Source organism: Mauremys reevesii, linkage group 1 (assembly GCF_016161935.1).
Source record: "Mauremys reevesii isolate NIE-2019 linkage group 1, ASM1616193v1, whole genome shotgun sequence".
NCBI classification, from domain to species: Eukaryota; Metazoa; Chordata; order Testudines; family Geoemydidae; genus Mauremys; species Mauremys reevesii.
Genome location: NC_052623.1, coordinates 116,369,988 through 116,385,072, shown reverse-complemented (window position 1 = coordinate 116,385,072; position 15,085 = coordinate 116,369,988). Strand labels below are relative to the sequence as shown.

At 45.7% G+C, this 15,085-nt stretch overlaps 1 protein-coding gene across 1 annotated transcript in view; it reads left to right on the top strand.

Moving 5' to 3' along the window:
- Positions 1 to 5,661: 5,661 nt before the first annotated feature.
- The window catches only part of LIMS1 (LIM zinc finger domain containing 1), a 129,154-nt gene continuing 119,730 nt past the window's right edge, over positions 5,662 to 15,085 (top strand). Inside the window, exon 1 of the mRNA XM_039544869.1 lies at positions 5,662 to 5,852. Within this exon, the coding sequence (XP_039400803.1) occupies positions 5,821 to 5,852 (32 nt within the window). The 5' untranslated portion in view covers positions 5,662 to 5,820. The remainder of the gene's footprint in view (positions 5,853 to 15,085) is intronic.

The window sequence follows — 15,085 nt, the reverse complement described above, 5'->3', positions numbered from 1 at the left end:
AAGGCAGATAATTGTATTTTTCACCAGCTTGGTTTTATAGCTGTATCTACGGCCAATTGTTGCTGAAACTCTCCCACCAGCACTGCAATAATAGTTTTATCACTGGTGCTAAAGCTAGCAGCATATGGGATATGCTGCTATCCAACTCTGTCAGTAATTGTTCTCAGGTATTTTGGTCATCTAGGCCTGCTCAGAGCAAGTGACCAGCCTACACTATGATTGCCACCACTAACTAACCCTAGCGGTGTTGCACTGGCACTTCAGCAATAGTGGGAGATTTTGAGAGAAAGATCTTTGTATATAAGGCCAAAAGCATAGGCCTAACTAAAGCTTATTTGTCATCATCTATCATGGAGGTGCCAAAAGCGAAAGGAAGAAGGATTTGTCAAGCGGTTAGAGTGCTAACCTAGGACTTGGGAGCCCAGTGTTGTTTCATGCTTTGTCACAGATCTTGAGCAAGTCACTTAGTCTGTTTCCTCACTTGTAAAATGGAGCTAGTAGTTCTTCCCTATGTCACAGTGGTGTTATGAAGATGGGTACGTTAAAGATTGTGAGACCTCACATGTTTGTGGGGAGGGATAGCTCAGTGGTCTGAGCACTGGCCTGCTAAACACAGGGTTGTGAGTTCAATCCTTAAGGGGGCCATTTGGGGATTTAGTTGAGGATTAGGCTTACTTTGAGCAGGGGTTGGACTTAGATGACCTTCTGAGGTCCCTTCCAACCTTGGTATTCTATGAACTTAATAGGGGCCATCAGGGGCGGCTCTAGGCACCAGCAAAACAAGCTGGTGCCTAGGGCGGCCAAATCTAGGGGGCGGCAGGCTGCGCCAGCGGACCTGCCGCATGCCTGCGGGAGGTCCACCGGAGCCCCGGGACGACCGGACCTGCCGCAGGCATGACTGCGGAGGGAGCGCTCGTCCCGCGGCTTGGCTGGACCTCCCACAGGCATGACTGCGGCAGCTCAAGTGGAGCCGCGGGATCCGCGAACTGTCCGCAGCCGCGGGGGGTCCACGCGGGACCAGCGGACCCTCTGCAGTCATGCCCGCGGGAGGTCCGCTGCTCCCGCGGCTCCGGGGCGCCTCCCGCGCATGACTGCTTGGGGCGGCCAAAACTGTAGAGCCGCCCCTGGGGGCCATATAAGTATATTATGTAAATAGTGGCTGAAATGAGTGGATACTGCATGAGAAGGAAATAATCAAAGTGTAAATGTATATAGCACCCACATGGGTTAAACATTTAATCATTTTTTGCATCTTACTAAACTATTTTCCTCAAAAATATCCTGAGACAGTGAATTTCACAGCTTCATTAGAATACACATATTGTAGTGGAATATTGGCTGAGTCTCTGATATTGCATACTGCCAGCGAGCAGAAAAAAGACAACGGAGGTTAAATCAGCACCCTGACTGAGATGGTCTAACCACCACCCTAGGGAGGGGCAGGTATTGGAAACCATTAACTTCCAGATTTTCGTATAGCAGCATTTGCAAAAAGTGCTTTTTTTATATTTGAGCTAAATTTGTACACCTGTTGGACAAAGTCATCTCCATGATTACCAGTGCCTTCATCACTTTAACATTAGATTATTAGTGCATTATGCTTTATATAGGGCTGTACTAAAGTCATGCAAAACCTGCATGTAGTGCAGAATACATCTGCCAGCTTATTAAATGTTGTTTCCTTTAGGAAGCACATGATAACCAGTGCACACCAGTAATCACAGATATCAGATGATTTCCAGATAAAGTGTAAAAGGTTTTGAAGATCGGGGGGGTGGGTGAGGGTAGGGATCATATAATTAATGCAAACACACAAGGGGGGCTGAACTGAGGTTGCAAAGGCTACCTTAATTCTTCCATTTACCAATTTTTTGTATGCTTGACTTTGCAACCTTGATATTCTTTTTAATATTGTGGCTTTTGTATGTATAAATATATAGAACACCATTCTTAACACAGATTTATGGGATATGCTGCTATCCAACTCTGTCAGTAATTGTTCTCAGGTATTTGTTCCCTGGCAAACTGGAAAATGACCAGTTTTCCAAACTCAGCCATACAATCAATAGATTGCTGGCTTTTCATAGAATCATAGAATTATACAATATCAGGGTTGGAAGGGACCTCAGGAGGTCATCTAGTCCAACCCCGAACTCAAAGCAGGACCAATCCCCAACTAAATCATCCCAGACAGGGCTTTGTCAAACCTGACCTTAAAAACCTCTAAGGAAGGAGATTCCACCACCTCCCGAGGTAACCCATTCCAGTGCTTCACCACCCTCCTAGTGAAAAAGTTTTTCCTATCCAACCTAAACCTCCCCCACTGCAACTTGAGACCATTGCTCCTTGTTCTGTCATCTGGTATCACTGAGAACAGTCTAGATCCATCCTCTTTGGAACCCCCCTTCAGGTAGTTGAAAGCAGCTATCAAATCCCCCCTCATTCTTCTCTTCCGCAGACTAAACAATCCCAGTTCCCTCAGCCCCTCCTCATAAGTCATGTGCTCCAGCCCCCTAATCATTTTTGTTGCCCTTCACTGGACCCTCTCCAATTTTTCTACATCCTTCTTGTAGTGTGGGGCCCAAAACTGGACACAGTACTCCAGATGAGGCCCTTGATCTGCTAGCAGTGCCCTTATTTATACAGCTCAAAATGCCGTTAGCCTTCTTGGCAACAAGGGCACACTGTTGACTCATATCCAGCTTCTCGTCCACTGTAACCCCTAGGTCCTTTTCTGCAGAACTGCTGCCTAGCCATTCAGTCCCTACTCTGTAGCAGTGCACGGGATTCTTCTGTCCTAAGTGCAGGACTCTGCACTTGTCCTTGTTGAACCCCATCAGATTTATTTTGGGCCAATCATCTAATTTCTCTTGGTCCCTCAGTATCCTATCCCTACCCTCAGGGCTGGCTGCAGCTTTTTGCTTCCCCAAGCGGCAAAGTGGAAAAAAAAAAAAAAGATAAAGCCAATTGGCGGCACTTTGGCGGCAGCTCAATTGTGCCACTAATTCTTCGGTGGCAATTTGGCAGCGCGTCCTTCATTCCCTCTCTTCCTCTTCAGCGACACTTTGTCGGCAGCTCAAAAAGGAAGAGAGGGACTGAGGGATCCACTCCCGACTTGCTGCTGAAGACCCGGATGTGCCGCCCCTTTCCATTGGCCACCCCAAGCACCTGCTTCCTTCGCTAGTGCCTGGAGCCGGCCCTGCCTACCCTCCAGCATATCTACCACTCTCCTCAGTTTAGGGTCATCTGCAAACTTGCTGAGAGTGGAGTCCACACCATCCTCTAGATCATTAATGAAGATATTGAACAAAACTGGCACCAGGCCCAACCCTTGGGGCACTCCGCTTGATACCGGCTGCCAACTAGACATGGTGACTACCTATGCAGCCTGTGCAGTAGTTTGATTGATTATTGGCTATGCGCTCCTACTTTTGCTTCTTATCACTGAACCAGATTTTAATCAATGACAGAATTTTACCTCTGATCTCATGCTTACTGTCTTTCCCTCTTTTGAAGAATTAAGCCTATTGGAAAAACTATAGCCACAGATTGTTCTTTATTCATTCTGAATACTTTCCAGCAAGTATTGCAAGTAAAGCCCAACCTTCTCTTTAAAAAGCCATGGTGCTTTAAAGAAATACTAGAAAGGCTTTACTTTTTCTGTTGAACTGTTGACCAGGATACTGACTGTGTCAATAATAAGGCCTTATACTCTTCCCATATTTTTTCTGCATCTTGATGTCCTACTGTTTTTTCTTCTTTGTTTTGCTTATACTGTTGGCTATTTTGATGACAAGAGGACTGGTAAATAGCACAGCTGTATTTGAAAATAGGGCTGTTAAAATAAAATTTGGCACTGGTAGAGTAGAAAGTGTTGAGATAAGCACCTAACGAATAACCAAGTGTTGAGTACTCTTATTGGGGGAAAGAGAGAGAACAGATCTGCCAGTGAAGTTACTGAGTTTCAAAGCTGCATAAATTCAGTATAGAACATATACTGGAAGAAGAATTAGAATTAAATGTTGTTTTGATTTCGATGTACAGTTCTGAGAAAATAGTCCTGTTCATTATCTAACATAGTGGTTCTCAACCTATTTATCATTGTGGGCTGCATATGCGGCCCCCAATGTATTACCTGGGCTGCACGCAGTGCCCCCTCCCTCAAGCCTCCCCACAGACCCCTATGCCTAGCACCTCCCCGTCACATACCCCCCCACAGAATGGGGCCGGGAGCAGAGCCCTGCGTGGAGTGCTAGGCAGCAGAGATCCCAGACTCTGTGGAGCCAGGTGGCAGCCCTGGACTCCTGGCAGCCACCTAGCAACCCCAACCCTGCCATACTGGGCATCCAGGCAGCTGGGAACCTGGACTCTGAAAGGCCGTGTGGCAGCCCCGGACCCCCACCACACGGGGCTGGCTGGTGACCCCAACCCTGCTAGGCTACCAGGCAGCTGGGAACCCCAGACCCCATGCGATCCGGTGGCCTTTAGCATACAGTTGGCCAGTGAGGTGAGAACATCTGGTCTAATGTAGACTTCATTTGACTCCTCTTAGCTTTCCTCTGGTTGTGTTTCTCTACAGACACATAAAATATGTGGATAATCTAATTACATGATTGTGTATCACTATATTTCCTTTGAAAGAATTCATATGGGCATTCCAGAGGTGGGTCTTGAAAACTTGACAGGGAATTTGTTTCTTTGAGTAGAAAAAACCCCAGGGTCCTTCTAAATGAGGGGAAAGGGTCTAATAATATTTGACTGGGTTTGAGGCAAAGGCAGCCTCTGTACTTAACATCCTGTGGAAGCTGCAGGCCATCACTGTCTATTTTCCTGACTCATGAGTGTTTTCCAAAGAAACTGCAACCACTGAACGTTTACTCAACTATGCTTTTAAATTCAGTGAGAACATTTATTAACTGAATAGCAGACTAGTGTGGCTTTTAAAAACAGCCCTCAGGAGATGATTTCAGTGGAAACTATGTCATATGCCAAAGTAGGGAACATGATGGCTTTCTCCCGTCTTCTTCCAGTCTCATTCTTTTTTTCTGTTCCGCCCCTTGCACAGACCATTTAAAAGTTTGGAAAAGTTTAAGCAAAGACCAGCCCCACACCAGGCTAAGCTGGCTGCTCCTACTGCCATTTACAGCAGTGGCAAAACTCCGCTTGAGTGCGGCACTGCCAGCTCAGCCTCAGACGCGTGTCAGTCAAGTCTGTCTTCAAATGCAGAAGGCTCCCGTGGGCGGGCTGAGCATGGCCGGGGGCGGGGAGGAAGGAGCGTGGCAAACGCTGCTTTGCCCCAGCCCCCGAGGCGAGACCAGGCCAGCCAAAGTGAGGCCTTAGCACAGCCCCTAGCCCAATGGGCCGCTGCGAGCTGCCGCCAGCCGCTACCCCAGTGCAAGTAGCTAGCGCGCCTCAAGCCCTGGGGCCAGCCCCGCAGTGTGCGCGCTCCTCGGCCGGGGGAGGTGGCAGGGGCTCCGGGGCCAGGGAGCCGGCGCCGCGTGTGTAATAATGTACCCAGGGGACAGCAGCACCCACCCCGCTACCTGAGGCGGGAGAGCGCCCCAGCCCGCGGCAAGCCCGGCAGCGGCTCAGCGTGGCCGGGCGGGGAACGTGGGAGGGGGCGGGCGCCGGCTGCGCTCCCCTCCCTGGCGGCCGAGCAGCAGCGCTGCAGGCGGCGGGCCGGGAAGCGCCATTGCTGCCTGTCCGAGCCCCGCTCCGCCTTCCTGCTCCTCCCGCGGCGACTCCTCCTCGCTGCGGCGCGGAACTTGCCCGGAGCAGGGCGCGAAGTTGTCTGGCGGGAGGCGGCTCCCGGCCGCCGGGATGTTGGGGGTCGCGGCGGGAATGACCAACAGGTAGGAGCCCGTCAGCAGCGCCAGCCCACCCGGCCTCATTCATCCCTCCCGGGCCGGGCTGCGCCGGGGGCTCTGCAGCTCCCCCTCCTTGCAGGGCGGCGCTCGGTCCCCGGCCTCCCGGGGCTGGCGGGTGCGGTCCGGGCGCTGAGCGGGAGCCAGCCCTAAACTTGCCCGCAACCTCCCTGGGTGCGGCAGGGGGCAGAGACCCCGCATCCCCGGGGATGCGCTTCACCGCTCCGCGCCCGGCAGCGGCCCGGCTGGGGGGGGGGTGCGCGTTTGTGGGGCGCGTTGGGAGGAGAGCAGCGACCCCCCCCCCCAGCTGGGTCATGCGGGCAGGGGCCGCGCACCCCGGCGGAACGGGGCAGGGGAGGAAGTAAGTGGTTCTGGGCGGACTGCGGAGACCTGGATTATTAGGCAGACCAGTGGGGTCACCACCCCGGTGGCTGCTTCTGGGGGCTTGTTAGTAAAGTGGGAGTGACAAAGCGCCGGCTGTTGAACATCGGGGGCGGCTTCTGCACCCCTGTTCAGCTGGGCCCGGGCTAGAAGATTTTAGGCGCGGGTGGGGCGTGACTCAGATCCCCAGATGCAGCGTGTGACTGGCTCGGGCTGGGGGTGTTCCTCCTGCTGCAGGGTGTGATCTGCGGCTTGCAAAACCTGCGGGCTCTTACAGCCACACCCAGGCGTGGGGTAGTTTTTTTGTGAGTAGTCCCGCCCAGGCTCCCGCTCTCAGGTAACAGCACCTGCAGTTCTCATTCATGTTTTCACAGTGATCCGCTGCTCACCAGGGGCTAGCAGGAATTGCCTTCCAGCTTGTACTTGTAGAGTTTTCTAGGATTTTTTGTGTTGGGGCAGTGGGTGTGGTAGCCCCCGTTCTCTCCCCTTCTCCCCCCAATCATACACCAAGGACTTGTCTCCATTGAAACTCCTATGTCTGCCCCAGGAATGCTTCACCAGCATAGAAATACTGGCATATTGTATGGTAAAGCATACTGGATGCAGCAATATCAGCAACGCTGTGTTTTGTACCCATATACTAAACTAAAGCCACCCCTCACTAGTCTGCACTAGGGACTTGGGCCAGCCCAGCTATCTACACCCCCCTGACAGACATAGCTGTGCCAGCAGAAGTCCATACGGTGCACATAGCCTTACTCTGTTTGAGTTAGCCTACCTCAAATGAGAACAGCTATCCTGCGAAGCAGCGCTGAAGCTGCACAGAGGGACTGGATTAGTAGCTGATGAATTATGCTAACTCAAGTTTCTAGTCTGTAGCTGCACCCCCACTGCATTACTAGCTCAAGTGTTGGCAGCACCAATGCTCCTGACAGGCCGGTTATCTCAAATTTAAAGGACCACTGAACTCAAACTATACATTTTTGTGTGTAGACAGGAGCTGAGTTAGGGGTAACACTCAAATTGTACCTTGAGTTAATACTGCAATGAAACAAGCCGTTCCTTGTGGATGAAGCAGAGGGGTTTGGCCCTTGAGATCCAGAGGTCCTGTGTATCAGTACTAGCTCCCAGCCTCGCACTCCTGAACAGCTTGACTTCTGCAAAATTCATCTTGCCAGGGACTCTCCTAGAGCAGCTGCTCCTGGAAATCACCATCAGGCTAGTTTAGATTAGTGGTGGTGGGGAAATTTAGACTGCATGGGAATATTGGGTGGTTTGGAGGGAGGGTAAAGGTGAGTAAATGCACTAAAGTGGCTTTTCCCCAAGGCTGGTCTCCTCCAATTCACTAATGACCAAATCCAGCATGACACCTCCAGCTGGCTTGAAAGGACAGAATGAAGCCAAGAAGGTAGCATTTGGTGCTTTTGCACTCCCTGACCCAGATGCATGAGGTTCTTGTCCATTCTGCTCATCTGGAGGAAGGGATAATAAGGCTGTATGTTTCATTTTATTTACAATTAAAGCTCTTAGTACAGGGATTTTGGTTTTGATGGTTATTTTTTAAGATATTGTATTTTTTCCTCAAGTTCTTTCATGTATTTAAATGCTAACCCAGTCTAAACAGTTGATGTAAGCAGAATAATGTTTTATGTAAACATTTGAGTGATTCAAAAGTGTTTCTATCCTATTCATCCTAAGAAGTGAGCTGAGCTGTAGCCCACGAAAGCTTATGCTGAAATAAATTTGTTAGTCTGTAAGGTACCACAAGTACTCCTGTTCTTTTTGTGGATACAGACAACACGGCTGATACTCTGAAATCTATCCTTTGTGTACATCTTCACAATTGTGATAAACTGCCTGTGACAACAGACACATGTAATGATGCTCAGAGCAGAAATTGAGAGAACATAGTTAATTCTTACTAAAATAAAACTAGTAAATGTGTGAAAGGAGAACATAGAACTGTTTATCATTTGAGCCCTGCAGTTAACACGTCACATTTTACATCTGTTTAAATATCTTTGTATGGTGAGCTGGGTGTCCACACTGAGGTGAAGTTAGAGACCATTCTACCAAAAAAAAGTGTGCTTTGTCATTTTAAATTCCTTCTCCCTTTGCTTGAGCATTTAATTTTTAAATAGACTTTTTTCTTTCACCATGCAGCTTCTTTGTACTGTGGTATCTAGAATTGTAGTGAGGACCTGCAATAACTAGTGTAACAGCATAGATGTTCCTTGCCTCTGATATAAGGGATTTAATGTTATGACTAGGCTTGGCAAACTGGTCAATTGACTGCCTATTATTTGACCACAGTCGGACATTGTTATATATTACAGCAAGAATGCTCTGTTAGGCGATGGCCAACTTTTTTTTATTGCATTATGGTCTTTCTTTCTTTGTGCTTTGCAGTTTTCTGAGTTAAAATAACTCAGTTATGTAACTTGTTCTTTATAATTAGGTACCAATATCTGCCTAAGCCTTTCAGAGGCCACAGATTCTTACTTTTTTTTGTTACTGTTGTTGTTCTAATAAATTAGTGCTTTAAAATATTTGACTATTTTTGACATTTTATTTGATACTATTTGACCAGTCAGTTAACCAATGATTTTTGGACCGGTCAAATGCTCAGCCCTCCTTTATGACTTAAATCACACAAGAAACAGGAGCATGACTGTCAATGCGGTATGTACCAGAAGACATTTATCTCTGCCCCGAGGAGCTTATAATTTTAATGAGACAAGACAATAATTAAACAGCCCCAGGTGGAGGTTCATGTTATGGAACTATGATTTTCTGTGTAGATTTTGCAATTAGTGTAGAGTCATGCATTCGGTAAGAGTTAATGCGGAGGGGTATGAAAAACTAATAAAGAATAATACACTGTTTCACTAATTACACAGCATTTTAAAGCTTCACCCACTGTAAATGTTTCTTGGAAACATATGTTCCAAATTAAAGAATTTTATAAGTCTTATGTTAATATGTCACAATCTTTCTTTGGTAGACAAAAATAACGAATACAGTATGTAGTCTCCAGTTTGGAGACCTTGAATGCCGGCAATTTAATGGATGCTGGAAATGTTTAAAACAACTAACTTGCAAACTATAAACCAACTAAATGCTATCCTGTCTTTTTTTTTTTTTTCTTCCTTCTCCCAATCCCACTACTTGGTCCTCAGCTATTGATTACTCACCCTTGTCTCTAAGAAAACAAAGACTTAATTTGGTTCAGTTGTTTGACTTCACTAGTGTTAACTTTTATTTGTAACAAACAAAAATAACATTTTAATTTAATGGGGTACAAGAGCATTCTAGCCAGTGATTGTTCCTGAAAGATGCCAGACTGACAGTACTTGAAACGGAGGTTCTCTCTTTGTCCACAAAATAGATACCAGTGCAGGCAGCAGCAATGCACACTGCTGTGTCCTGCTAATGTGCCTTAGCTCTGATGTGGAGGGACTGCCTCTTCAGGTCATAGAACAATTAAGTCCTTGGCATCTTTTCTGCTGAGACAGCCATTAAATGCTGCTCTGACACGTTAATCAGGAGATGAACTGAGACAATCAACTAGGTTGCCAAACACCCAGAGAGCAGTAATGAATTTTGAGGCAAACTCAGCTTGGAGTCCGCACTTGCAGAAACTTGCTGAAATGAACTAGATAAAACGTTCCTGTAGAAGTCTGCAATTCTTGGCAGCTCATAAGTCATCTGGGAGGAAGTTTCTGCAGTGCAAAACAAACAAAGTGTGTCCCTCTGGGATATATGGGTAGCTGGTGCTGCACAAGAAGTGGATGGTGTTGGGCAAAAAGGTGGTGTGGCCAGGGTATGTGTTGATTTAGTACATCCCCATGGCAGCTTCTCCTAGCAGGGCTCCTGTAGAAATTGCCAGGCCTGCCCTTCCTTGGAGTGAATCCCTCCTGTGACTGAAGGAGAGAGTTTGAATCTGGCACTTAGGCCTTGTCTACACTGCCACTTTACAGTGCTTCAACTGTCTCGCTCAGGGGTGTGGAAAACACCCCCCCCCCCCCGAGAGCTCTGCAAGTTTCAGCGCTGTAAAGTGGCAGCGTAGACAGTGTACCAGTGGTGGGAGCTATTCTCCTCATGGAGGTGGTTTTTTTACAGTGCTGGGAGAGCTCTCTCCCAGTGCTGGTGCTGTGACTACACAGCTATGTGGCAGCACTTTAACGTTGCTAGTGAAGACATAGCCATAGTCACTACTAACATGTTTTGATTATGAACTAGTAACCCAGAAGTGACTGATCACCTGAATTGTCCAGTCCCCTTGTTTATGGCTTTCTGCTCTTAAAAGTAGAATATTGAAAAGAAGAAACCATTATCTGCTACAGTAGCATTTTGAGAGGATGTCTTTCTGGCATCAGTAACTGTGTGAGGGTTGTGGAGCTGCCACATACCAATCTATGAAAATGATATGTAATAATGGTTTAGTCACTGATTACCACTGACATTATCCTGGAGGGAACAGAATTGCAGGGTATGGACATAAGTCAGACTTGCTGAAGTAAATTGTGGTTGATACACAGGGAACTGCAACCCAGGGCTCACTTTTGAGAGTGGAAGAGTCACAGGATTCTATGCCAAGAGACCAGTGACTGCTCAAAGAGGGGTCAGAGGTGCTGTTTGGTAACTGCGACAATACTGTAGTGATTTCCTTTCTAGGTTAATAGTGGCCATTTCTTGCTTGTGGTGGTCACAAATCAAAGTACAGTAGTTTTTTTTTAAATGTACTTGTATTATAATTTGGATCAAAAGAACCTTGAATTTTATGCCTGCACTTCAGAGGGAGAGCTAAGTCTTGTGTCTGTAGAAAGAACTAGGTAACTGATTTTGTACAGATTTTTGACAAAGGTGTTCTTATGCTTATGTAAAATTAAAAGTAGTCATCCTGGTGTACTGTTATTGGCAGAGTAGGAGTTTCTGCTGGGACTATTGCAGTAAATTGCAAGCTAGCATTTCACAACTGCTTACTGAAAATACTATTTTTCAGTCAATTTACCTTGTGCTTATAGTGCCCAGTTCAAAAAAGTTTTTTCTCATAGTGATATTTACAGGCAAACATACAAGTAAAATATTGAGCAAAGAAAATGAATCTATATCCAGAAAATTTAATAAGTCTGAAAAATCAGCCTAGACTCACTGCCTTTTTAACTTTTCTTCTGTATATTAGAGTAGATGATAAAGCTGCAGACTTCTGGGCTCTTATAGCATTAGTGACTATTGTGAATGCAGTGGTTAGGGCCTCCGTAAATCAGAAGCTGTATATAGTACTGGAATGAAATCATATTGTAACCCACAGATTCTTTTTTCTCAGAACTGGCTCCAAATGCTTACTGCAGATAATCATTTAAAGACGCTCACTATACTCTGCGTAGCTTGCATGGTTAACAAAGTCTTTTTTTTTTTTCAAGTTGTAGTAAAATATTTATGGAAAAGCACTTAAGGCAAGCTTTTTAGTGTTTTCTGTTGTGGTTTCACGCTGTGTGTCATTCTGGAAATTCTGATTCCTCTGCATTTTTGTTCTGTTCCAAATTATCATTTTTGGACTCCCCACCCACTGTAATGCAGCCTGCATTATTCTTTTTCCATACCAGGATATGTTAAATATTGTTAATATTGTCAAAGTTAAAAACAGGGCTTTTCTTAGTGGAGGAAGTGGTTCATCTTTAGGGCCTGTCCACCTTGACAAGTTCTGATGAAAGGCCAAATCAAAAGAAGGCTCTGATCTGTTATGTTTTGTTAAGAGCAGTAGTATATTACATACAAAATCTAGAGATTGAAGAATCCAGACAACTGACACTATATATATGCCGTATAACCTTTAAAATTCAAGGCATAAAACAAGCCTGAGATTAAGCAGCAACTTTTACTATAGAGATATTATTATCATTGTCCGTTTATGGAGTTTCTTGTTCTTTTCTCTGAAGCTCTTTCAGTGACCAGGCACCAGATTATTTGATTTATCATTGATCTGATCTGGTGTAGCATTTCTCATGTTCCTAGACTTCAGAGTGCAGGAAGGTAAACTACTAACTTCACTTTGTTTTAGAAGTTTCTGCCATTTTAAAATCAGATATTTTTGCTGTCTGGCAAGAACACTGAAAACCTGGGAGACGAAGGGAGTTGCTTTCCAGTATTGCTGATACGAAAGCAATTATGAGTTTGGTTTAAAAATAACAGGATTAGTTTTTTAAATACACTTTGGAGTCTTTTTATTTGCCTCCTTGTTTTGGAGCCTTTACAGTGTATTTGCGTCAAGTTTTCATGTCTTTTTTTTCACAGCCACGTAGGCTAGTAACTCCCTTTTTAAACTGAAAGCTGAGATTCTCATGGAATCCATTTATTCCAGCAGTTGGGCAGGAAAAACACCAAATGTTGTAACACTTATCATGGCAAAACCACAAGAGTTGGCAATACCACTTCTCATTTGGAGTTCCTTCATGGATGTATTCTGCCCTCAATGCATGTGCATAACTCACATTGCCATTAATGTGTTTTCTGCATATAATCAGAAAAATAATCCTCCAGTTCAGCTCCACTGCTAGCCAAAGGTTTGAAACATCTTGAAAATACTGTGCAATTTTTAATTGGCTGTAAAAGACTCTCCATGAAGAGATTGTCCAGCTGGTATTAGTTAACTCTGAAGCCTGTTACTCACCACAGTTAATTCATTTTTTTCATCGGCTGGAGAACATTGGGAGACAAATGATACCAGACAAATGATGATAGCCTGTGCAATGACAAAATGTTTTGAAACAAAGGGCTTGTCTACACTGGCAATTTACAGCGCTGCAACTTTCTCGGGAGGTGAAAAAACCGCAGCAAGTTTCAGTGCTGTAAAGCGCCAGTGTAGACAGTGCACCAGTGTTGGGAGCCACGCCCCTCGTGGAGGTGGGGTTTTTTAGAGCGCAGTGCCATGACCACGCAAGGCATGTTATAGTGCTGCTGCGGCAATACTTTAGCATTGCCAGTGTAGACTAGCCCAAAGTGACCATCCTTTCTGTAGTCTCAGAACAGAAATTTGGTGTGTCATTAATACATGTTTAAATGGTGTGTATTTGAGCATTATAGAAGTGCCTGATAACAGCTCAATCATTAGGGTTGTGTTCTAAAATGGGCTTAAATTTTGGCATAAGTTTCTGGTAAAATGTTAGCTTTTTTGTTTCTGGTAAAATGTTAGCTTTTTTGTTCTCTGAATTTTCAGTGTCGAATGTTTGGTTTCTCTTTATTAATTTTTAATAGGAAATCTTTGAATTTGGGTACTGGCTGAAATTTGTCAATGGAATTCCTACTTTTCATCGTTGACTGTTATCTCTTAAATAAACACTGACTGTGTTAAAAAAAAAAAAAAAAAAAGCTTGTGTTTTATTTAACTGATGGATTTAGGATCATTTTAGCTTTTTTCATGTTAGAACTGTAAGATTTTAAGTACTGTGCACACAAGCCTGAATGATGGATGGGCTGTGTCCGTCCCTCCCCCCGCCCCTGCGAGCCACCTCCCCAATTCCAGGAGTTCCAGAGGCTGCTTCCTAGAGCAGTAGGGGAATGCCCTGGGGCACTGAGGATGGTGTTCGTGGTTGGTGCAATGAATGGGGAGTTGCTGTGTAATAATCTGAGAACTTTGAGGAGATGTAATAATTTTATGAACACTACATGTGACCTGGCCAGGGAGAAGTTATTGTATGTTGGGCTGTAAGTCATCCCTGTATGCATGTGATTGCTCTAGCTTAATAAGATGTTTCGGGCGGGAGAGAGAGAGGAGCACAAAGGAGAGAGAAAACACAATAGTTCTAGATAAGCAATTCTCAGCAAATATATTGCGGGGGCGGGGGTTAAAAGACAATGGCATACTTCCAGGCCCAGGTCATAGTGACACAGCTGTTCAGCCAGTGCTGGGAAGGAAGAGATCAAAAGAACACTAAACAGTTAAAAACCCTTCTCAGGAGAGGAAGGGAGGTCAGTTGTCCTGGGCTGTCAGAAGGACAGGCTGGGGGGGGGGGAGGCTCTGTGGAGGATGGCATATGTATGGACTGCTGTCTTTATAAGGTCTGTTTTCTCTGAAATCCTGTTCTAAATTAATTATACTTTGCTTTAAGAAGGCCGTGTGGCTACTGGATACTGCTGTCCTTGCCTCTAGAGAGAACAGAACTGCAAGCACTGAAGATAACTGAGTCCTGCTGAGGTAGTCATGGTTGATACACAGGGGACTGCAGTCCAAGGCCTTGTCTGAGAGTGGGAGAATCACCTGACAGCTTGAGGTCTGAGACCTGAGGGGGGTGCACTTGAAGAAACCAGGAAGGATCAGGGTACAGTTCACCCAGTAACTGTCACAGTTAGTAGTATTGGGTGGAGCCTATGAGCTGGGGGTGAAGACCGGAACAAAGTGTGCGGAGGTGAAGACCTGAGTTGGAATCCTTTTTGCCAGAGGCAGGAAGAAATTTGTTGTAGAGGAAATGGTGGAGATGAAGGTGTCACAGTTCAGGACAACTGCACCTGTATTCTCCCTCTGTGGTCCAGCCAGGGCACCCACTCTAGGCTTCAGCTTCCTGGGCTGTCACCTCTATTGAGTGGAGACCCAGATCTCATTCCCTTCTGACTGGGGTCTTTCCAGGCTGCACTGTCCCCTGACTATACTGTGAGATCCTAGCAAGAAACTCTGCCTGAGCAGGCCTGTTACTTTCTTTTCACAGACTAATAATAATTGTGCACAGTCACAAGGTACCATACTGCAGTTCCTAGGCAAACCTGGTTTATTCTTAAGATAAAAGCATTACAGAGAAAACATACTAAAAATAGTAAAAGAACTTACTCACATGCTAATAAGC